At 34.0% G+C, this 24,626-nt stretch overlaps 2 protein-coding genes and 1 long non-coding RNA gene across 3 annotated transcripts; 2 read left to right on the top strand and 1 right to left on the bottom strand.

The window, feature by feature from the left end:
- The first annotated feature begins 721 nt into the window (after positions 1-721).
- LOC111376317 (heterogeneous nuclear ribonucleoprotein F-like) lies at positions 722-4,342 on the top strand. The gene is made up of 2 exons (XM_022999267.1): positions 722-866; positions 3,281-4,342. Exons 1-2 carry the CDS (start codon positions 850-852, stop codon positions 4,056-4,058), a joined length of 795 nt encoding a protein of 264 aa, XP_022855035.1. The 5' UTR covers positions 722-849; the 3' UTR covers positions 4,059-4,342.
- A 3,365-nt stretch (positions 4,343-7,707) lies between these two features.
- Positions 7,708-12,495, bottom strand: LOC111376316. The gene is made up of 2 exons (XR_002699453.1): positions 12,264-12,495; positions 7,708-8,388 (listed from the first exon to the last, which is right to left on the bottom strand). It is a non-coding gene; the product is annotated as an uncharacterized LOC111376316 (long non-coding RNA).
- A 210-nt stretch (positions 12,496-12,705) lies between these two features.
- Positions 12,706-22,483, top strand: LOC111376315 (rab escort protein 1). Its single transcript, XM_022999265.1, has 9 exons — positions 12,706-13,415; positions 14,143-14,265; positions 16,366-16,465; positions 18,454-18,492; positions 18,765-19,005; positions 19,081-19,156; positions 19,493-19,679; positions 21,650-21,730; positions 21,930-22,483. Exons 1-9 carry the CDS (start codon positions 12,706-12,708, stop codon positions 22,023-22,025), a joined length of 1,653 nt encoding a protein of 550 aa, XP_022855033.1. The 3' UTR covers positions 22,026-22,483.
- The last annotated feature ends 2,143 nt before the right edge of the window (positions 22,484-24,626 follow it).

The following is a 24,626-nucleotide window of genomic DNA, read 5'->3' as shown; positions in this document are numbered from 1 at the left end:
ATTAAAATCTATACCCTACTACTTTCATTTTATTCACTCCGAATCAATTCCTAATAATTGATTTATAATTCTTTCATTCTCCAAATTATGTCAAAATAATTTTCATATTATTTTTAGTTTATTATTCGGTATATTCCATTCTAGAAGAGTACAGTCAAACATTGGTTTGTCCGATAAAATTAATATTGGGCTATATTAATTTTAGAAGAAGCGTTGTATCATGGGAGACGGTCGTTCATTTGATTTTATTAGTATCAATGCAAGGGGACGAAAATCCATTTTAAGGAGATTTGCATTTGCGTACCCCACTTCATTTTATCTCCTTCAATTTTTATATTTGAGTAAGTAGTTATTTGCTCATTATTATGCACATGCTATAATTTGGTAAGTTGTTACTCTTGTATTTGCATGCACATAATTTTGATTATCGAAATATAATTTGTGTACTAATTTATCTAACAATCTCTACATCAAAATTGTCTCTCTAAAATATAAAATCTCTTATATTTAGAGAGTTTCTTAGAAATGATCTAATTTTAGTAAATTAATTGACATATTTTTCTATAGAATCCATTTGAAGTTCCTTGGTCTGCATATTTTTGCAAACGATTGATAGTGACGGTTTAAAAAGTCAGGGACTGTGATGCACTTCTGTGAAAGGTTAGGGACCCAGATGAAATTATCCCATTACAAATAGAATATAGTCAGTCGCCCCACCTCCGATGTTAAAAATTTCCGTCACCGTTTTGTACAATTTCAGTTTAGGGTTGTTGACCTTTTTCCTTGGCAAAGGCTCTTTCCGATCGGGGGTTTCAATTTCAATTTTCCGTTTCAAGGGGTCTAATCGCCATGTTCGGGCACAGAGGGTAAGTTCAATAAGCCTTGTCCTTGTGGATACATTTTTTTCCCTCTGAAATATGCTTGACTTTTTAATGTTCTTGATTGTCGAATTTCATCGCGACGTTGGAGTTCCTCTTGTTTGATTTATTCAATTGTTCATATACCCTTCGTGTTTGATTAGTGATTTATTTTGTGCATGTTTCCGCATCACTTTTAGTTGCTAATATTAGAGGGAAGGATGTCTAAGCGGACTTGAATCGGAATTGATATTTTAAGCTTTAATATGCATTTATTTTCTGAATTCAATATTTTCTTGTATATGTTAATACGTTACAGACCTCAAAAAACATATATATATATATATATATATATATTTTTTTTTTTTTTTAAAGATTAAATTGTATTATGTATTTTTTGTGTACTAAAGGAGAGCATAAAATTGACAATTTGTTTTGTTTTTCTTATTTTGTAATTGAACGAGTCAAGTTGGATGGAATTCTACTTGAAGTTGTTATTTTGTTACTAGTTTCTTTTCAAAAGATTTAGTTTTTCTCTTACAAACGCAGTTAAGTTGAAAGCTAAAATTTGTTGGGCTTAAAATCCAGAAGTTTTTGAGATCAAAGCATGTTTAGCAATTATGAATCTTAGCAATTTCTGATTATCCAGCAGCTTAAAGACATTTTACAAAACAAAAGGGTGGCTTGCAAAGAAAGTCCAGAACTTTACCCTCTAACAAGCGATTGACGTATTCCCATATGTTTTAAAATGTAAACCTCATTGTGCGAGACCAGAAATCGGTAAGTTTGAGTCATCCTATCAGTTACAATTTACGAGAAACTATACTCTTATCTAAGAGGGAGTTGATATCATGCTAGTACCTAAATAGATTGGATGATATCTTACTCAAATTTAACTATAAAAAATAATTAAAAGAGAAACAAAAGAAAGAAGCGAGATAGGTAGAGGAAATGGGGGAGAACTTATCATAGAAAAAGTGAGAAAGGGGGTCCGGATGTCTTCATCATCAATTCTCTCTTAGCGTTGTTTGCAAATAAAATGCAAAGGCGAGACTGTAGATCATGGAGCATATATTTGCCTCCCTTAGAACATAACTTGACTCTAGTTAGGGATATTTTGATGAATCAGATGAAACAACTTTTGTCTATGATTGCCGCGGCCTTCAGATAGAGGTTAAAATGCATGATTGGATATTGCACATCTTTTAGCTGGCCCAAATGAGGTGATGGCATGACATTACTGCATACCTGAAAATTCCCTACCCTATTAAAAAGATGTGAAAGGCCTATACTTCTTATAAATATTTTCTAGGACAAAGCTGAGAAGAGATATGAAATATTATGGCAATGTAGCTCAAGAGTTGGATGTTCCCCATTATGACCTTCAGAAAAGAGATCTGGAAACCTTAAAACAGCAGGAAATTTAAGCACGCATCTGATAGTCTTCTAGTCAGCTGAACGGCCTACAGAGCAAGCAGAAGTGGGGTGAAAGATGCATAGGTTGTACGTTTATCAAAATTGAAAAGAAGATAGAACTGGAAGAAGTGGATCTGAGGGAAGCATGGAAAGGGATGATGACATTAGCTCTGTGTGTTAAAATCTGAGAAGGATGAAACCAGTAGTTTTAAGTTTGAGTAGGTTATAATCAACGTCATTAATCTGATTAGGATACCATGTAACCGTACGGTAATCGATCTGCAATCAATAGTAGAATAATTCAATTGTAGAATGGTTGAATCTGAGAGTTTTTTTATTTAATTTTTCCCCTAACAAAAATGATTATTCACTTTTATTTGAGTTCTAGTACGCTAAAATGATATCTTTTTTGTACCATATAAAGTGCGAAAATAAAAAGCCTATGAACTGGCTCCATGTTCAAAACAATCTTCTGAGAGCTGCTTATTACCATTTTACTTTATTTAACTATGAACTATTCATATTTAAATTGTATTCCAAGGGCTCTCTCACTAATCTAGAATATGGATGATGTCTCTAGATGACTGGAGATAATTTTGTATAGCATTTTCTTCAATCATTATCGAAAATGGTGATGTGTGATACCATCATGGTTCTGATTAGTTGACATTTTAAGCATGTGATGCTGTTCAAATAGTTGTTTTCCGTATGCACGACATTTTAAAACTAATTTGAGGATCTTTTAAGAAATTCATTCAGCTAAGGGACCATTTCATTTATTCGATCTAAATATGTGTTGTTTCTTGATTTATCTGCACCTTGCCTTTTGTTTTACTTCCTATAATTTACTGTCATTGATGTGCTATTATTTGTAGTTGGGTTCATAAAATTTGATAAATGCATAAGATAGGATTAAATACTAGATTTTAGGAAAAATGGGTTGGGATTGGCTTTATTAACAAAGTTGAGTGGGGGATTTTCTTTTGTTTGGGTATGGATCATTGAAGGGCAATGTTTGGGAGCGGGGGGGTTTCGGACGGGTACGAGATCGGCTCAAAGAGACCAAGAATGATGGAATCAAGTCCCTACTTCGCAGTGAGCAGTGGTTCAGGTGGCTACCAACCTTATGGCCGTGGCAGTAGATATCAGCCTTCTGCCTTTCCCGTGGTTCGTTTAAGGGGTCTCCCTTTCAATTGCTCAGATACTGACATCTTCAAGTTCTTTGCTGGCCTAGACATTGTTGACGTTTTTTTGGTAAACAAGGATGGGCGATTCTCTGGAGAAGCTTTTGTGGTCTTTGCAGGACCTATGCAGGCGGATCTTGCTCTTCAGAGAGATCGACAAAACATGGGAAGGAGATATGTAGAAGTTTTTAGGTGCAAGAAGCAGGAGTATTATCATGCTATAGCTGCTGAGGTGAATGAAGGATGTTATGGCAGCATTGACCACCGTGGAACCTCACCACCGGCTCGACGGAAGAGGTCTCCGGACAAAGATAACATGGAGTATACGGAGGTCTTGAAGTTGCGTGGCCTCCCTTACTCGGTTAAAAAATCAGACATCGTGAAATTTTTTGGAGACTTTAATGTGAAGGATGACAAGATCTGCATTGCATGCCGGTCTGATGGGAAAGCTACTGGAGATGCATATGTAGAGTTTGCCTCAGCTGAAGAAGCTAAGAAAGCCATGTGCAAGGACAAGATGTTGATTGGATCTCGGTATGTGGAACTCTTTCCTTCCACACCAGGTGAAGCAAGAACGGCAGCATCAAGATCACGCCATTAATGAGGCGTTACTTTGATGGAAGGAGTTTCCATCTAAAATTCCTGCCCTCTCTTCCCATCATGGTACAAGTCTTTAACTCTCACTGAATTTTGCATCTATGGTATTTGCTTTGGTGCAACCGTTCAAAGGGTGGGATTGTGAACTTAATTTTTCTTCTGGAACTTCTTTTGAGGTACTACTGTGGCGTTAAATATTATGCTGAAGTCCTGTTTCTTGGTTTAGGAAAGTGTATTTGACATATTCAATTTATCCACTGTTCTGCATTTACCTGTCCTCTTTATTCATATCGTCGTGTGTTTGGTTAACCTGGTTCCTATTAATGATCATGAACATGTTATTATTTAAAACTCTTAGAAGGTACAATTAAATAAACAACAGTTGTGGGCTGATCTTCGTTCTTTCTAGGAAGTGACTCTTACAAATATTAACAGGAGGAACGTTTTAGATTTCTTAAAAAAAAAAAAAAAAAAAAAGGGGGGGGGGGGGAAAAANAACTCTCATCTTCAGTTTTTTTCGCTGAAAATCAGCTTTAATTCTTTATGCACAAATTACACCTTTTCTTAAGTTCTGGACTTAAAGTGGGTGGCTATAATAATTATGTGAGTATCGCTCTCTTCAGTTTTTTTAGAGTAGACAGTAAACATGATGTGCTTAGAAATGAACTAAATTTTAAAGTTAAAAGTCTCTTTATTTATTACATAAATACATAAATATTTGGGTGTTACATGTTGAAAGTATAATTATACATTGGTTAAATATATAGTTACTAATTAACATAAGATTTGAGTTATGCATCTTAACAAGTTTCGTCTTTTAAAATAGATCACAATTCTCAATATTGTGTGAAAGATCATTAAGTTCAAACGAGCAAATTAATCAATGTAAGCTCAATTGAGCGATTGAAGTCTAAATTTGGTATGTTTGAACAAGTTATCATATATTGCAGAACATTTTACGCGTAAAGCCCACATTAAGCAATTATGAAAACATTGACCTGTATATAATGAATTGAGCTACTTTTAATAAACTTGGCATTTTAACAAAGAATTCCAAGACCTAGACCTAATATGGAGTTGTTGCTCGTTAAGTTTAAACAAGAGAATTGTTGTGTAAAAAAAGTTCAAATTAGCAGTCAAGTTTTAATATGTATTCTCAAATAAGTCATCATCTTTTGAAATATGTTGAATGTAATTCACATCGGTCAAAAGGGTGTTCATATAGAACTATAACATGTATTAGTCAATTTTTTTTTAAAAAAAGTAAGACTTTCAAAGTCAAACTACCTTCAAAAGACCAGGTTAACCATCAACACAATTCCAAATTCACCTAGAAAAAAATATTGCCATTCGACTAGGGACTCTCTCCCCGATAGAAGAAACAACGGCATACCGACATATTGAGCCCTTCAATTTTGACCTTATCGTCATAGGCACAAGCCTGCAGGAATCTATCCTCGCCGCTGTTTCCTCCGCAGCCGACAAAACCATCCTCCAACTCAACCCCAACCCGTTGTACGGCTCTCACTATGCCTCTCTTCCCCTCCAAGATTTCATATCCTTCATCGAGTTGTAGCAGCTCCAATTGGAACTGTCTTCCAATCCCCAAGTTCCTCAGACTGACGATGACTCCGCAAATTACGTTTGTGTTCTTCTTATTACTTGCCCCCACTACTCGTCACTGGAAATCAACTCCTAAATTTTATAACTGAACTGAATTTTAAAATCTCTTCATTTATTACATAAATATGTAAATATTTGGGTATTATATGTTAAAAGTATAATTATACATCCGCTATTACTAATCAACATAGGATTTGAGTTATTCATTTTAACAAGTTTCATCTTTTATAATGGATTACAAATCTCAATATGGTGTCAAAGATCATTAAGTTCAAACGAGCAAATTGATCCATGTAAGTTCAATTGAGCAACTGAAGTCTAAATGTGGTATAATCAAACGAGTTAACTTTCAAAGTCAAACTACCTTCAAAGGACCAGGTTAACCATTGACACAATTTCAAATTCGCCTGAAAAAAATATGGGGTACTTTTATCAAAGGCCTAAACAAGTCATTCAAAACTTTTTTAGATCTAACTTATTACAAAAAAGTTTTTGAGGCCCTTTTTTAGGTTAAAATGTTCAAATTATCTTTGTACTGAAATATCTCAGATGCCCTTAATGATGCCAAATTTTCAAATTATAATTGTTTTTAAAAGACTGGTTGTTTTAAAACACTGGAGCCGTTTAGTCATTTAAAATGACCATAGAAATAATTGCAGACACTTTATGATTACTTTAGAAACAACACCACGAATTTTACATTTAATTTGGAAGAAAAAAAATTGTGCAGATTGTTTCAATTAGAACATTTACCGTGCGAGCATGCAGTAGCTGTGACGAAGAAGAGTGGCTATCAATTTACTTGTTCCGCTCTCGGTATTATACTGTTGAAGAGTGAGAGTAGTTTACAATAATACTATTTTTCCTGTATCGAATGAAGTTGATCGGAAAATTATTAAAAATTTTGGCTCCCCCAATGTGTTGCTGCTGTTAGCATGACGACAAGGTGGACGTACTAAAACAATAAGGATTTCGTCTACTGGAAAGTTTCCCAAAAGACACAAATATAATAAGTGTGCCGCAACTGGGCACAATGGACTAACATGCGCAAGTCAGATACCTTTAGCTAATAGAAGATTGGAAAATTAGCATATTGTTTGTTTAGTTGATATGATATCGTTTAGATAACAATGTAAAATTAATTTCTACTTGAACATTGTTAGTGGAGCACAATTCATAATGAAGTTCTTCTTATTCATTTGAAATTAATAAGTCAAAACCTAACGCAATCTATAATGTTAGAAGTTTGATTCTCACCTCATCTTACATTATACATTATTATAAGTCGCACATTTAGAATCTAAATACGATATACTTTAATATTGTTAGTAGTGCATGATGAATTGGGGGTAATGAAGTTCGTTTTCTTATTTGTTTTAACTAATCCAAATCAATTGTGAATTGCATATTTGAAAATCGAATACAATATATACTTGAACAATGTGTAAGAAGTACAATGAATTGTACATAATGAAGTTCGTATATATATTGGAACTCATTTTAACTAATCCAAATCAATTACAGATCATATACTTGAAAATCCAATAAAATCTATACTTGAACAATGTGTAAGGAGTGCAATGAATTGTATCTAATAAAATCCGTCTACCCATACATTTCTAAAGAAAATAAATTATAAACAACTCCAGTTCTTTAGGAAAACTTTAAAGTCGTTTAAAAAGATTATAGTTGTTTTTATGAAACGACTGTAGTTGTTTAAGAAAACTACAGTTGTTTCGACTTTTCAAAGAAGACAATTCATGGTAAATCATTTAAAAAAATCGTAGTCGTTTTTACGAAATGATTGTAGTCGTGTAAAAAGACTATAGTAGTCATTTTCTATAGTCTTTTTAAATGACTTAAAATTGTTCCTCTAGAAAAAGACTGGAGTCTTTTAAACGACTCTAGTCATTTAAGAAAACGATAGAGTTATTTTCTTTAAACAATTACAGTAAACAACCAACATTTTTGAAAAAATTCGACATCGTCTCTCTTGTAATAATCAATCTAAAAAAATAAACTACCATTCATAACATAAAAAGACCCACATTCAACATACGCTATAAAATTATATATTTACACTCATAACTCGTAAACATACAAATACATCAAAAGGTCCTACGGTTCATAATCAAGGGCAAAATTATTGGCAGCCATCTTTTCCCTCCATCTATTCTATGGAAGCCATTAACTTGTTCTATTGGATTGTTGATGCTCAAGAATTCTATATATTTTAGTACGTACATACCACAATCTATATCACAGCGTTTCTTGCCCCAGTCACCCTCTCAATGCTCATTGCAATTGCCTCCCTCCCAATCTCTCAGCCTTTTCCCCTGTCACAGCCTCCCTCTCAATGCTCCCTGCAACTGCCTCCCTCCTAATCTCCCCTATCTCAACCCCCCTCTTAGTGCCCCCAACCACTGTCTACATCTCCCTCTCAACTTCCTCAAGGAATCTCCCTCGATCCCAAATACTCCATCATTCCCAAATGAATGGTCTCTATCGAGATGTTGGCTCAGTCTCATCTAATTCATTATAGTATCGACCTTCCTATTTATTTATTCATATTTATCGGAGAACCTCTCCACGTGGTGCAACAATTGTCTCAACATATCTTCGTGGTCACAAGAAGCTCAATGACTACGTAGAGGTCTTCGACTCATAGGAATAGAATACTGATGTACATGAGCAGTCCCAGAAGTTTGCACCTAATGGAATAAGAGAACATACAGTTAGCATCAATTCATCATAAGAGAGATGATAAATTAATCTTGTGAAAAATATAAATACATCATCATCACGCATATTCAGAGAGACCTTCACATCACAACGATCACTAATGTTATATATGTACTCCATCCTAAAAATAGCACGAAACTATAATTAATTCAATAGAAACCTTTTTTCCCCCTTTTAAATAGAAAAGGCTGGTCAAAGGACAAACTACGAAGGTAGAATGGAACGAGAAAAATAAAAACATTTAAAGGTATCTTCCAATAATTTTTAAATACTACATATATTGAGATTGCTTCCATACACCAAGCAATCTTGTATAAGCATACACAATATGCTAGATGTTGTGAATATCTGTCCACAAACAGTGAAATACAAGTTTTCTCAAAAAGCTTCCTGAACAGGCTAGCAGCACTACAACATGCAGCAGGTATTTAATTTGACAAGATCTCTAAAACTTAAAAAGTTCCAGTACAATCAGAAAAGAATATGCAAATTTAAGTTACCTGCTTTGAAAATTTAAGTTCCACTGTTCCAGTACTATTCGGGACAGTATTTTTTGCGACATGCCACGGCAGGTTTATCCTATGTAACACAACAAGTTTCTTGAGGCTTTACTGCCATTTGATTTTAGACTTATAAATATGAATCCATTTTCACCTAATGCTAATATGTTAACTACAAAAAGAAAATTAAAGATTCAACATGACCTCTTTAACGTCATGCAATGGAACCAATTACAGAATATGCATCTGTAGTACAAGCGGTTGCATGAACGGTTTAAGTTCAGTTCAAGAAGGTCTCTGTCATTATAGCTTTGGAGAAAATATTACTTTATATCATTAGAAAAAGTTGCTATATCAAGATGGGGTGGGAGAGACAATTGGTTTAATCCTCAATCCTTGTTACTCGAACCGTACTGCTCTACCAGATCTATAAATGATCTGGTAGAGCAGCTCCACTCACATTTGGGGGTGGGGGTGGGGGTGGGGGTGGGTGGTTTTTTGACATTTTTTTAATAATGGGTCCAATGGGTGAACCATTGCTGTGAGAGAGGCTCCTCTACCAGATCATTTACAAGTCTGGTAGAGGAGCAAAATCCTTGCTACTTTTCTGCATTTCTGAATCTAAAATGGATCATTTCATTGCCAAGAGCAGCAACATTAATTTGTCTTCCTTCTACAAAAGAAATTTGGCACTCCAACACCATTTTCAGTCTCGTTGATAAAACATTTGGCTATAAATTGTATAACACAATTCACCAAGCTAATGGGACAGAAATTTCAGATATCCACATCTCATTCCATTTTAGAGAACAAAGTTGCGAAGGCAGCATTGTAACTTTCTCAAGGCACTCTCTATCACAGACTCATGTATCATATTCATAACATCCTTGCCCCCATTGTGCACAACGATGTTGGGAGTGAGTCATCTATGAAGCCAACAAGCCCAGTGGCCATGTCACACCACTTACTTTCAAAGCCCATAGCACCTCATCAATACAATAACAAATGGGCAAGAAAAGAAGCTTACAAGATTTTTCTTCACGTTGTCCAGAAAAATATTTATGCAAAGAATTTTCTATTCACTACATGATAAGTGTAGTTTCTACACTTATTTGAGATCCTAAATGATGATATTTTGTTATTCTTTGAACGGATTAGTACATGATTTGTTATTTATTACTTTTATTAGAAAAAATTCATTTTTCAAAGAAGAATTGGAAAAAAGAACAGAAAATGACTAAATAAAGCAAATCCAAAGTATGGGGACCAAAGTGTAAATATTTAATGGTTGATTTGGACCACAAAAGATATTTTGAAATTTGATAGGAGTCAATTGAATGCAAATTGGAGTAAAAAAAAGAAAGAGATATGGTTAGAATATTACCGTAAATCAACTTCAAATCATATAAGATATCTTCAAGATTTTTGGTCAACTTGAGACCCATTTTTCGGATGGAGAACGTTTGAAATGGAAAAATTGTATTTCTTAAAGAATTGTAGCTCTTTTAACTAACTTTCCAATGCACTTTGGATTACCTAAATCAAACACTAAAAGAGAAAGTTATGATCAAAATATTGAAAGCTGTGCAGAGACAAAATTACGTGCGCGCGAAGGAAACTTTCCTTATTTTCAAACTCTTTTGGAAGACAATTTGGACGTGAATTTTTACATAATTTCATCATATAAATACAAGATATGGGTAGCAATGAAAGGGTCTCTCTCTTGCCTTTTCATACACAATAGTTTCATCAAATCCATCAAGAACAAGGGGCCAATTGCTATACTTTGAGAGAGAAGATCAATCCATAGCAAGGAATTGAAGTTCAATTACATCAAATTTTGAAGAATTCAACTTTGGACGTGAAGATCAACATCTTTTGTATGCTTTCATGATCCGGGTGATATTTTTCTATTATTCTTCTTGTAATTTATATATTAATATGCTAGGCTAGTTTTTCATTGTATTGGATGAATGATGAACCCTGTCGTTTGTTTATTTTAATTCAAGACAATTAATTTAGTATTTCATGATTTTTTCTTGATTGGTTTTGCATTCCCATTGAATTATTTAATTGCTTGATCACCAATTAGATAGTAAGTTGCTTTTTGTAGTGTAAGAATACTATCAGTTTAGAACGCGGTAAAATCAACATATGAACAATACGTGTTAGGAATAATATCTATGGCATGTGCAATCATATGTGATAAATCCTGTGAATCAATGCATGTTTTTCATATGAATTTGGATTAGGAATAGGATCGGGTCGTGTTAAACATATGTTTAATATATCTTGGGAAAGAATATTGAATAAAAGTGGATTATCGATTGTCTTGAATGCATGAATTTATTATATTATAAATTAAGAGTTGAATTAAATGACAATAGGGGAATTCACGATTCCAATACAAATATTCACATATTAAATAAATATTTTATTTTGCTTTCTTAGTTTAAGATTAGCGTAGAAAATATACAAATCACAACTTTTTTGATTTTATATTACTTCGAATTTAGTAAAAGCTACTTAACTAAATATTAGACCTTATTCCTCGTGAGAACGATACACTTAATTCACAAATTTTATTACTTGTACAACGATTCTGTACGCTTGCGGGTTTCACACAAACACTGCATAGAAACAATTGCATTGTAGCACGCATGTAATATACCATACAACATGGCATGGGTAAGAGCATATCTAATAATACAGCAATGTCAAACGCACTTAGATAAAAAGAACTGAATTTATTAAGACGTTCGTCCAGCATGGCTGAACGTTAAACTAAATAAACTACGCTCCAACAGAAAATCATTCCAAACTTAGTCTCTGAATTTATATTGTAAACTGCATTCTCAGATCCAATTGACACTAATTGTTACTGTTTCAAGCATATTTTATTCTTAAAACTCAAGTGATGTAAAGAGAAGGAATCATCATTTCATCTTTTTGTGAAATAAACAGAACTATCTCCATTATTATTTATTACAACATATTAAACCAAGACTTTATTAAATGGGACTTTGTTTTCCCTGATAAGTTGTGTGAAAAACCCTAAACCAAAATAAAGCAGAGTCCACCTACTTTAATATTTCTTCTCTTATTTCTGGGTTTAAATTTCATCACTTGACTTTTCTTCACCAAAATTTCTAAATCATATTATATACGCCTATTCTTTAATTTTAGCTTCCTCAACTGAAAAAACCTAAGGCCATCTGTTAGCATAGTTTCTCTTGAAATTTTTTTTTTGTCACTTCAAAAAGGCTCAACGAGCAAATGATTCAAGGAATAAAATTAATACTATGCAGACCTAATAGTTTATATAAAAAATGACTTTAATTTACCTTAATAAATGTGAATTTTTGCTTAATCTTCATCGTTTCTCATGTAGTGAACACTGGTTGCCGTCGAAATTAGATAGGTCTAGCAATTCTCCGTTCAATTATTGAATGTTTCAAGCTTGAAGGTTGAAGTCTTCTTCGTTGCTGCTGCTCCTGCTTCTTTGTTCTTTTTTGGAGCGTTTTCTTCTTCATATTGGGATTTGAAAGCAGTCTCAGAATTGATTTTTTAATAGTAGGGAAAAAGTGGTATTCAGATAAGTGAAATAACAATTAAAAAATTAATTTTTTAAAAAAAAAAATCGCTCCCAAACACACCTTTAATGCTGGGGGTACAAATGGAAAATAGAAAAAGGAAAGTTTTTTTTCATTTTAATAGAAAAAAGTGGTCAAAAAATAAAGATCAGGTCAAGTATCGCACAGCGGCAGGCACTCTCTCTCTCCCGGGATGGAAGAAACGATACCATACCCACATATTGAGCCCTCGAATTTTGACCTTATAGTCGTAGGAACAGGCCTGCCGGAATCTATTCTCGCCGCCGCTTCCTCCGCCGTCAACAAAACCGTCCTCCAACTGGATCCCTACCCGTTGTACGGCTCTCACTATGCCTCCCTTCCCCTCCAAGATTTCATATCCTTCATCAAATCGCAGCAGCTTCAATCTGAACCGTCTTCCAATCCTCAAGTTCCTCAGACTGAACACGGCTCCGGAAATCACGTTTGTGTCCCTCTTATTACTCGCCCCCTTTACTCGTCACTGGAAATCAACTCCTACTCCTCCGAGCCCCTCGATAATTCCAGAAAATTCTGCCTCGATTTGACGGGACCTCGGGTCCTGTTATGCTCCGACCCTATGATTGATTTGATCCTCAAAACGGGCATAAATCAGTATATGGAATTCAAGAGCGTGGATGCTAGCTTCATGAGTGATGCGGAGGGAAAGTTGGGGACGGTGCCTGACTCACGGAGTGCCATATTTAAGGATCGGAGTTTGTCATTCACCGAGAAGAATCAGTTGATGAGGTTTTTCAAGCTAGTACAGGGGCATTTCCTGAGCGAGAGCGAGGGTGAAGGGAGTGATCTGATCTCTGAGGAGGATTTAGAGAGTCCGTTTGTGGAGTTTTTGACGAAATTGGGACTATCACATAAGCTAAAATCGTACAGATCGATTCTTGGCCTTTTCTCTCTCTGTTAGTGAGAGTTCTTGGTTTCCTATCTCTTTTTAGTCCTAAAATATTTTAACTGAATTGCACTGATCATTCAAGTTCTGACATACTTCTAGTCTGGATTTTCAGAATTTATAGATGCCTTGCATTATTATTCTGTTGTGATTGATTTGACAGTTCTCAGCCTTAATTTGACAATTGACATGATAGTTCTTTCGACAACCTTTAGCTATACGGACGAATGTGGATCATTAGTTAACCCAAATGATATGCACTGGATTAATTAATTATGCAGCGTTTGCTTCTAGTTTCTTTTCCTGAAGTCCAATTAGTCATTTACATTTTGTAAGCTTGTTTTAAATATTTTAACTTGGACCATTAGTGTTTGATTGGAGTGATTTGGGGAACTCGCAGTGCAGATAATGATTTAAATCCCGCTAAGTATATTGGTACCTGTTGATTATTTTGGGAGCAAATATTAGTTGGGTTTAAACGATGAGGCTCTAAGATATTTTTCCCTATGAAAGCCTTTTTGTTCTGTCTTGTCTCTCATTTAGCTTTTATATGAAGTTGTGTAATGAGGTTCTTATTATTTATTAGTTTAATGTAATGTCTCACAATACTCAGTATGGCGATATTTAAGCTGTTCATGTGCATGTTGGATAGTTTCTCTGGGTTAAATTTGCATGCGATTGAATTATATGACTTCTCCCATGCAGGATTATTTTGTACGCAATAGTGATGGCTAATTATGATCAAGACAATATGGAGGTCTGTAAGGATATTATCAAAACAAAAGATGGGATAAATTATTTAACACTTTACCACTCGTCAGTTGGCAGGTCAATTCCTTTCTGATCCATATTTGAATATATTTCTTGCAATTGTAGAAGAATAATTGATGTTGCTTGAACTGTAGATGTTATGACATTCATAATATATTAACTTTTTGTTTTTATGGAAGGAGAAATTTATTAATAGGTTGAAAGAAATAAAGGAACCTCATTAATTGGTAGAATAAATTTTATGCAAGCTTGAAAATAGTATATTTTGTATAGAGTTAATAAATCATGGTATACGAAGGAATATGTGCAACAAAAGAATTGACCTTTGATTTTTAAGGTTATTCAGATTAATAGATATTTGAATTTAACATTTTTAAGTGGAAGTTAATTCTGCCTCCGTGTCAATAGATTAATTTATAAACAGATAGAAATGAATGGTGGATAAGTGAATATTATTTGTGGATCCATTGGAATGTGTGGTGAATATGAAGTTTGACCATTTATAAGTTATTTATAAATTTCGCCAAATGGAGTCTAATATGTGAAATTCAGTTAAAACTTCCTCAAAATTCAGAAGGTGAGAACTTAGTTAACACTCGTATTTATCTGTTTTTCGTGTATATGCATCTAAGGCGAGCGCTTATTTTATCTCTATTTTGATATTAATATGGCCTTATGTCTTTCCGCATCTTCTTTCCAGTTAAAGTACAGTTATGTACACGAAGTAGATCACCCTTCAACGTATATTAATTGAAACTTCAGTTTTGATTTTATTTTGGTTAGATAATGTGATCTATAAGTCACTAATGTACTGGAAACCCTTATAGTGACTGTTTTTCAATATTAACTGCAAAAGTTTTTGAACTAAAATTCAAAGGGTAAATGGTGCAAAATGTTCAAAACTTTGTGAGGAATGACAAAGGTCATTCTTTACAGAAGCTGTTTGAGGCTTATGCCTTGAGGCCTGCCTTATGTTAGGCTTTCACAAATGGCTCGAAAATAACTTCTTAAGTGCCATTTGTTGATTCTTAGGCCTCGATTTAATGAGGCTCAAGGCTAAGCCTCTGGGTGAATGAGTTGTGAGCTCCTTTGTATAGAATTTTTTATTTTATTTTATTTATTTATCATCATCATCATTATTATTATTATTGAGCTTTTTATTGCTGTCCTCAGCTTTTGGGCTAAGCCATTCCGCTCCTCCCTCTTTCGAGGAGGGACAAAGCAAAACTCTCCTTATATTAGACTCTTAATTTTGTTGAATTTTTGGGTTATGAATTTTCACTATAATTTATGGTTTATATGAGCATACTTTTATATTTATATTCTTTTAATTCTTTATTGGTTTATCTTGAGGCTTACGCCTTGAAATGCCTTGAGGCTTATGCATTGCCTCACAAAAAAAGTGGAAGTGAAATGGAAGAAGAGATGTGGGCAGAGATTGGTGTGTGCTTCGGAATCAACAGAACACATGAAAAAGGACATGGAATTTCAGACATTTGAAGTGAGGAGAATAGATGAACCTTCTAACTTTATGTTAATCAAGCACGTATTTTCTGGGAAACCATTAATTTTGGAATGATTTAATTTTAGAATTTCGACAACTGCTGACTGAGGCTAGATTGAATACAATTATTAATTTGAACAATACAGTGTCACATTCAGAAAGTCTAAATGTTTACACAATTGGGTCAAGAGTTTGGAGGCTTTTGTGCATACTTACTGAGCTATAGACTAGAGATAATAAAACAGATTTATCTAGTCAATTTGTCCTTTATACCTTTTTTACTTGAGCTTCATATAACAGAGGAAGAAATAGATTAAAGATGTATGTCTCAAACTTCAGGAATTTCATTTTGCCTTTCAGTATTCATTAGGTAAAGAATAGCTATTGCTTTATGTAAAATCATCATTCTTTTAACATGATTCCATAACTCTTTTCTGAAAAATGTGGATGCTTTCTATCAATGAGTGTTTAATATGGATATTGCAAAAAATAATAATAATAATAATAAATAAAAATAAAAATTCTCTGGACACTTTACATTCAGTGCATAGTGAATTCAGACATTTCTTTTTCTTTCTAATTTTTAGTTCTTTTTCGTCGACTTTTGACAAACCAATTCCTGTAGGCCTCAATTATTTTCTTAACATTTTTAGGTTTCCTAATGCAAATGGTGCTATGATTTATCCCCTATATGGCCAAGGGGAGCTTCCACAAGCCTTTTGCCGTCGTGCAGCTGTGAAAGGGTGTATTCATGTAAGGATAGTTATTATATTCTATTTACTTGGAAGATGGTTATAAATCAATACACTGTACTTGGATTCTGCCTGCATGCACTACAAAAATTAATTTATGATGAGAAATCTCTCTCTATCTCTCTCTCTCTCTCGCTTTATTTGTCTATATATCTATCTCAGTGATTATGTTGTTTATTATATTTTTGGAATGTGTAACTGTAGTTTTATTACATGCTCTTGACTGTGCTGTGCAACACTCGATATTTCGTAATCTCTTTCACGTGTTTAGGTTTTTAGTTTTGTTTTGAAGTTGTGTCTCTGAAGTATTTTCCTTTTAGTTTTAGAAGCTATTTAAATTCTAAAATGAATAGTCCCAATACAATACCAATTTAAAATGGGGAATGGCGGCAAAATAAATCCTTCGATTCCGTCCATTGTTGTCTTGGGAAAATTGGATGCAATCACAGCTCAAAAGTCCATGATACTGCCTGCTATGAGCCCCTTTATATTTTACTACTGATGTGCCGCCAACTCATTAGGCCATGATCTGTTTTTAAGACCTTTAGAAACATAGCAAGAGCTTTGAAGAGATCTGCTGGCACTGCCATATAAAACCAAGACTGTGTTCTCGAATTGTTGATTTGCATTTACTGTTTGATTAATGAGCTCATCCCGTTTCCCTTTTGTTTTTGTATTTCACACCTCTCGTGACACTAATATTGATCTAAAAGTCATTTTGCTTTGGTGAGGGCCACGATGCGAGGTAAGGCTAAGTTTCAAATGTTGGAAAAAAGCCTTTTAGGAATTTAATTTTTTATAATTACTCACAAAGTTGAATTTGATATTAGTCTAGGATTGGTTATGGATTTTGTAATTGAACTTGAAACAAATACAATTTTTATTTTTTTTTTTATTTTTTTTTGGTAAAGAAAATCATAATTTCAGAAAGTAGGAAACGAGCGTAATAATAGAAAGAAAAAACTACTTGAAAATTATGCTACAACAACCTATTGTGAATAAACAATACACAATAAAGTCTTACCAATCTGAAATGGGACACCTGCATTTTACATGTCAAATCTTTCTTCAAGCCTTCATTTTCAGTTTTATCTCATCTCTTCACATTTCTAGTTAACACTTGACAGATTAACCATGAAAAGAAAAACAGAGCTCAAAATAAAGAAAAATGAAAACTAACTATTGTATTTATATACTGTAAATAATTTTATCTTTCAAAGAACGAGAAAAGGGAAACTAGTTCTCAAGGAGAGAATAAACCAAAACTTTATCATATGGGAAAAGAATGAAAGCTTGTTGTTCAAATAAAAGACAAAAAAATCTGGCTGATTTACTCACTCTAGGAAGAAGCATTGGTCAAGAGAAAAGAATAGGGAAAAGAGTGAATTTTGAAAAGAGAGTTTGACGTGGAAGATAAAAAGAGAGCAGAAAATTTCAGTTGCCAAGGGATTGCCGTTTCATTTCTCTTAACTAAACAAACATATTATATGAAAGTAATCATTGCGGCCCCTGGGTAAGTATTTATTAGTTTCAAAATGAAGAAAAGTTGACATTTTAAATTATGATATCTTTCTATCAATAAAGTGTTAAAAGGATTGTCTCCTTTGTTTGGTGTATACTTCGTATTTAAAGGTGAATGCCTTCCAATACAATTGTCAACCTGATTGCTTAGAGGCAGTTTCTGTTGCCTCACTCTGAGGCACATCCCTAAGATGCCTTTGAAAAGATTGGATATTAGATATGTCATTCAGATTGGATGCATTATTTACAAGTCATTTTTTTATTTACAGTATTCTTGTAAACTACAGTATATGGTTCTCATTTTCTGATTGAAAGAGACTGGATATTATCCCAAAATAAAACGGCAAATGTCGTTTATCTTCTCCAGTTTTTGTGATTCCTGGCTATCGTTCTATTTTTCATCGATGACTGATATAGATGCCTTACAAGATCTTTAATGGTTATTTTCATCATACACTTCTTATACAGGTTTTGCGAATGCTTGTAATTGCCCTACTCATGGATAAGGTTCGAATCGATATTTGTATGTTTTTGTTGTACTCTTTAGAGGATAAGTGTGAGGTGCTCCTTGGGCTGTGTGAGTGCATGAACTTGATGTCCTTGATCATCATGCATGTTTATGATCGTATTCGTGCGGGCATTATGGCACGTGGATCATAGGCAGCTTGTTCCTGCACTTATGACACATTTGGCATATGTAAAATACTAAAAGTACATTATGAGAGCCCTTTGTAGTATCTTAGGATCATTTTTCTTATGACAGTTTGGAACTCTTGCAGGATAGTGGGACTTATAAAGGCGTCAAGTTAGTTTCTGGTCAAGAGTTATTCAGCGCTCAGTTGATTCTTGCCCCCTCTTTTAAGATTACATCATCATTATCTCCTCTTTCTTCACATGAGCTGAGTTCCCATGATTTGACCCTTCAAGATGTCGAACAGAAGGTTGTGCGGGGAATATGCATTACGAGGAATTCCTTAAAACCAGATGTAGCTAATTGTCTGGTGTTATTTCCTCCTGGATGTAAGCTCGATATTTCATTTGTATTTTCTGACATTCACATGACAGTGATTTATTTTTGTCGTTTGCTTTCTCTAGCTTTGTGCTCAGATCAGAAGATGTCTGTTCGTGTTTTTCAGTTGAGTAGCAATGTGGCTGTCTGCCCATCTGGCATGTGAGTTGCATGTTTCATTTGCCTTTAATGTTTTTGAAGTTTGAACTATTAAATGCTCATTCTTCAACTAAATACTTAACCTAAAGGGATAACAATGCAAAATCTTCTGGTCATGAAATTAGTCTGTCTCATGTATGTGGATTTCTGGGGTTGAATTTACTGGGTAAGAATGGAGAGAAGGTTTTATCGCCTTGGTTGACCTTGGCCTCTGTACGACTTTGCTGGATGGGATATGTAATTCATATATTTTTAAATTCTTGGGAGGTAAAAATCTCCCTATTTTAAGTTGGTGCTAGTTGGAATCTCAGTAAATGTTGTGTTCTCCACTCTGTTCAGGTTTGTGACTTATCTTTCAGCACTGTGTGATAATGCTGTTGAAGGGAAGAATTTACTGCATTCAGCCATAAATGCTCTGTTTTCCGTGTCTATTTCTGGTAAATCTGACAAGGATGATCAAAGTGAAATTACTGAAGTAAAACCCAGCCTGCTTTGGACTGCTTTGTATCTGCAAGAGTTGACTAAGGTTTGTTTCTTGTCCTTGCTATTTTGTTTCCTTCAGGAGATTAGTGTTCTGGTTTTCCTTGAATTTGAAATTCAAGTATTGTGTATGTTTGTCAGCAGTTTTTTCTCCTCAGTTGAGATAGCTTTAGGGGTTGGAAAACTTTTAAAAGTAGAACTGGCTTTACTGGCTTTTATATGATTGTATAGTCGTGGAAGAAACATAATCATTGCATATAAGGCATTCACCACTTGCAAAATGCATTCAGTTGAGAAATTTTCTCTTTTGACTTCATTATGAAAGCCACTTTTGTGGGGGTACTTTTTGTACCTTTACAGCGAAGCAGTGATATTGCTTGTATCGTGTGCTTATAAATTATGCATTTGGATGCTCCCTTTTTGTCTACATAATAACAGTAATTAAAATTCATTTGATGTAAGATCAAGTTTAATGAGATCTCCTGAACAAAAAGAATGTTGTTATTCCGTAACAATTTATATTTGGTAGCACAGTGTCCCAGTAAACTAATCCACACCTTTCGAGGGGGAACCTTTGCACATATATAATTAGTGAGATTCAACTGGGAATCAACTGTTTGTAGAACCTATGCCCACCAACCTGGCACCACCATGTTTTTGTTAGGTCATTGATACATAAAATGCTGCTGTCTTTTTCTTTTGAAATTAAATTAAATTAATGACTTGTTGCATCAAAATTGAAAAATACTCTGCTGGAAGAAGATGAAAAAGTAGTCAGAAATATGTAGGGCACGTTAAGTTGAAATAGTTATTCTCCCCTCCCTCCACAATCTGCTTAAGTAAATAACAAAGGGCTTGGGACTTTGGCAACAATATTTACTAGCTACACCTTATTCTCAGTAATCAATAGCTTTGATGTCAGTTTCATAAAGCCTTTTCCACTACCTATCTCTACAACCACCTGCAAAGATATCTAACTTTGACAACCACTCACGGCCATGTTAATTCTGGCGTAATTGTCCCACTTCTAACGCATTTTACTATCATTTTCGTAAATTTGAGTCTTTATTTCATGTACAACACAATCTAGCGATTAAGTGACAGTCCTCTTAAATTACTTCTTGACTTGTATCTTCATTTCTCATTTTATCCATTATACCGTGGCCACACATCCATTTTGAAGTTCTTATTATGATATGTTTATTCAAAATGACATTTTCTCTTTCAGTTGCCCAGTAGTCTATATGATAAAATGTCATTGATCTAATAATCATTCTACGGAACTTACCTTCTAAAAATAGGCATGTTCCCATCGCATATTATTCTTTTAGTTTTTCTCTATTTTATCAAAGCTGCTATAATATGATGCACTGCCTCATGTTGAAGTCCTTATTCTTTATTAGTAATCAAATGTAAAGATCATATCGGTTGATCTTTGGGACGTCATAATCCTTAGTTTTAACTATAGTGTCATCTTTTTTCCTATGTTCTAAAATTCGGCGAGAGTATTGATTCGGAAAAGATAAAGAGTCAAGCCGTCAGGGTCAGAAGGTTGAATTGAGTTGAACTAGATGACAAAAATAATAAATTATTTAATTATAAATATATACCATTTTGAAGACAAGATTTAAATAATATTAATTTAATTATGTAATTGTATTTTTTATTCTCTAGCAATAACCATAACACCTTTCTAGGAGCCCTATTTTCGTTCTTTCTGAATCAGTAAAGCTCATATGCAAGTCCTGCCTTTTATTCTATATCTTCCATCATATACGAAAATGAGTAGAAATCCGAAGCATAAACTAGATTGGTTCTTAAATATCTTTTGGTTACACATTATTTTTTGTTCAATTACTCAGTAATTTAAATTTGATTAATGAGCTCCTTTGTTTTTATGGATATTGACTATATGTTGTTGTTGTTGTTATTATTATTATTATTATTTTTCCTTTTGCTGTTCATTAGGTGCTTCTTTGGTCTTTATATTGTTTCATTTGGCACTGTCAATTTCAGGGTGCATTTGAATCCATCAACTATATGACAATGCCGGATGAACATCTTCACTACAATTGTCTTCTAGATACAACAGCAAAGGTAGCTTAAAACCTGAGTATCATCGTCTAACAAGAAGATTCTGCCATGTTTCTAATCATGCTTCGAGATTACTGCTTGAATTCCCATGTGTTGTGCTCATTAGCAAAGAGAACATAGATTACTGAACTGCACACTCCTTTCTGTTATAGTGAAATAATGCTGACTGGCCTGATATCCATTTTTCTTTATATCTTGGCAGCTATTCCAAAAAATGTATCCTGGTGAAGAATTCTTCCCTAGGACAAATCCATCTGATGAGTTTGCGGATGATGCTGGTTCGGAGTTGGAAACATAGAGAAATACCAGGTGGTTTCAATTTGCTGGTCGAATATTTTCTGTGTTGCCCCATGGTAGAGCAGCAGTGTTATGAATGTAGTAGCATTAAGGTGAAATATGAACTTGCTTGCTTGCATGGATTGGCTCTGGGTACAGTTCTAAAACTGAAATATGCTGTGTTGTCACCATGCGGAATTGAATCAATATCAGTTTTCATCACCTGTGATGTTTCAGGCAATGGAATTTTCTTATCTTTTGTTGGTTGTTTGCATTTGTATTCTAGGCTTTGTAAACCATGAAGTTATCTTTGGAAGAGGATTCTCCTGATACTTGGAACTGCTTTGTAAACCATAACGTTGGCCACTTGGCTGTGTCCTTCCTAGATCAACTCGAAGCTCTTTATAATCAGACATGGTCGACGACCCTATAATTTTCGCAAGGGCCCAGTCAAGGGGCGCTAAAAATTATATTGTTGAATTGGATTTGAGCTATGTTGAATTTTTGCGTTTTCTTTGCCCCCCACATATAGACGAGCCTCTTAAAACACTCGCAACAATATTTTGTATTGCTTTCTAAAAAGGCTTTTAGTTGCCGGCTTGCTTGGGGACAATGGGATGGCATGGAGTAGGGGCTGGGGTATCGTAGTGGCAAGTGGAGTTTTGGTAGAATTTTCCTTTTTTTTTTTTTTTTTTCCTGTTTAGTTTTTATCAATTTAAACTAAAGGGTAACTTGTTTTTTATGCCACTTCATAAAAAATTATAGATGAAAACCTATGAACAGGTGAGTTGAGATATTTAGTCCATCCAATTAGTTCTTGACGCGTTATCAATTTAGTTGGTTAGTGGTGAAATTAATAAGGATAAATTTGAGATGACATGTTAATTATTGATGACATATCAAAAATTAATTGGATGTACAACAAATTTGAACAGTAGATCTCTACTTTAAAAGAGGTTGCGCTAATTAATGAAAAGTTAAGGTCAAGAATACCTAGAAAAAATGTTGAGAATAAAAATGCAACATGGGTCAAAATTTAAAAACGGTTAGTGCAATTTACTTAAACTATAAGTTTGGTGACGATTTTTGTAGGTAAGAAAAGAATTGGAGACCATTGTGAAATAATATGAAACGTTCGATGACTAAAAAGTGTTTTAAACCCTTTTTCTTTCAGAATAATTCACTCTCGTCTTTTTAGATTTATACTTCCAAGGATGTTTAACATGACTGTTCAAATTGAATGAAGTTTAATCGAAAGTATATTAATGCAAATTAGAAAGCAAAGAATAATTGTACATTCCATTTTTTTATTTTTTTTAATAAGTAATCAAATATTTTATTAATCAAAATGTAATACACAGAAAGTGTATTTTACACTTAAACAAGAAATTAAAGTCATGAAATTAGGCAGTCCATCTATGTGACTAGAAGCTGCAGTATTAAATCAATTATACATTGTCAAATAAAATAATTCTCTAAACTGTTCTAAAGCCTTTATCTGATCATCAAAATAGCGCACGTTTCTTTTTCTCCACACGCACCAAACAATGCAGCCTGAAATAAGGTCACAAACAAGTTTACTGTCATTGTCACGAAACTTTCTCCTCCATGCCTTCAACACATCTTCCATACGCCGTGGCATCACCCAATTCATATGTTGAGAAGGCGGAATATTATTTCACAGCAAACGAGCGTCATCACAATGCAGGAACAAATGGTCAATCGTTTTCCCATCCTTTCTACTCATATGACACCAATCTGTAATATAAAATCCCCTCAATCGAAGATTATCCGCCGTTAATACAATTGTACATTCCATTTATTGATACTGGAAAGTTGAAACTTGATAAGGTTTTAGAATATATTTTTGTACCATCCTAACTAGTTATCGTATCAGGTAATGGAAGGAAATGTGGTCAATTTTGCTGGATAGAATCGTTGAGGCAATGGTATATGTAATTAATTGAGAAAATATTTTTTATTGCTTTCTTTGAGATTTAAAGACTTGACGATGGAATTCTTATATTTTGGGTTGATGTTGATAAATTATTCAGCAAGCACGAATACTAGAAGATTAAAAGCTGATACATATTTTTTCAAGATTGTTGACCAAACTTTCTTAGTAAATAGAAATATTCTCGAGACATTCTTAATGAAATTTCATTCACAAAACATACCTTCGGTCTCATTCAATTAATTGAATCAGGTCGCATTCTACGTATTGAATCAAGATCAGGTCTGAATTGTAATTTTTATTTTTTATTGGCCAATCTTATTGAAAGACAACACTTACCTTTGACAGGCTAAAGTATCATTATCCTCATCTCTCCACTCTAACGCGCACCATCTATTTAAAATCCTACTAAATCTTTGACAGAGTCATAGTCCAATATAATATAGAGCTCTGTCAAAGTCTTCCAAGAAACAAACAAATGACTAGGTGGGTACATTTGAATGAAAGAGAGTGATGAAAAGTAGTAGAGGACAAGGAAGTCCACATAATTGCTTTCGTTTTTAACTTTTTCCATCTCTTCCAGGACTAATCTTTTTATGATGTGTAAGTTTCACCTAAAAGTCCTCCCGCCATTCACGAAAATATGTTTAACTCGTTAACCCCAATCTT

The sequence above is a fragment of the Olea europaea genome, unplaced genomic scaffold (genome assembly GCF_002742605.1).
Source record: "Olea europaea var. sylvestris unplaced genomic scaffold, O_europaea_v1 scaffold1486, whole genome shotgun sequence".
NCBI classification, from domain to species: Eukaryota; Viridiplantae; Streptophyta; class Magnoliopsida; order Lamiales; family Oleaceae; genus Olea; species Olea europaea.
Note: the sequence above shows the minus strand (reverse complement) of the source record. Positions and strands in the feature narration are given on the sequence as shown.

Excerpts from the sequence above, each read along its gene's own strand:
- LOC111376315 (XM_022999265.1), top strand. The coding sequence starts at position 12,706 with ATGGAAGAAACGATACCATACCCACATATTGAGCCCTCGAATTTTGAC. Across the intron at positions 13,416-14,142 it reads CTATCACATAAGCTAAAATC|GATTATTTTGTACGCAATAG; the intron begins GTACAGATCGAT and ends TCTCCCATGCAG. Across the intron at positions 19,006-19,080 it reads GGTGTTATTTCCTCCTGGAT|CTTTGTGCTCAGATCAGAAG; the intron begins GTAAGCTCGATA and ends TGCTTTCTCTAG.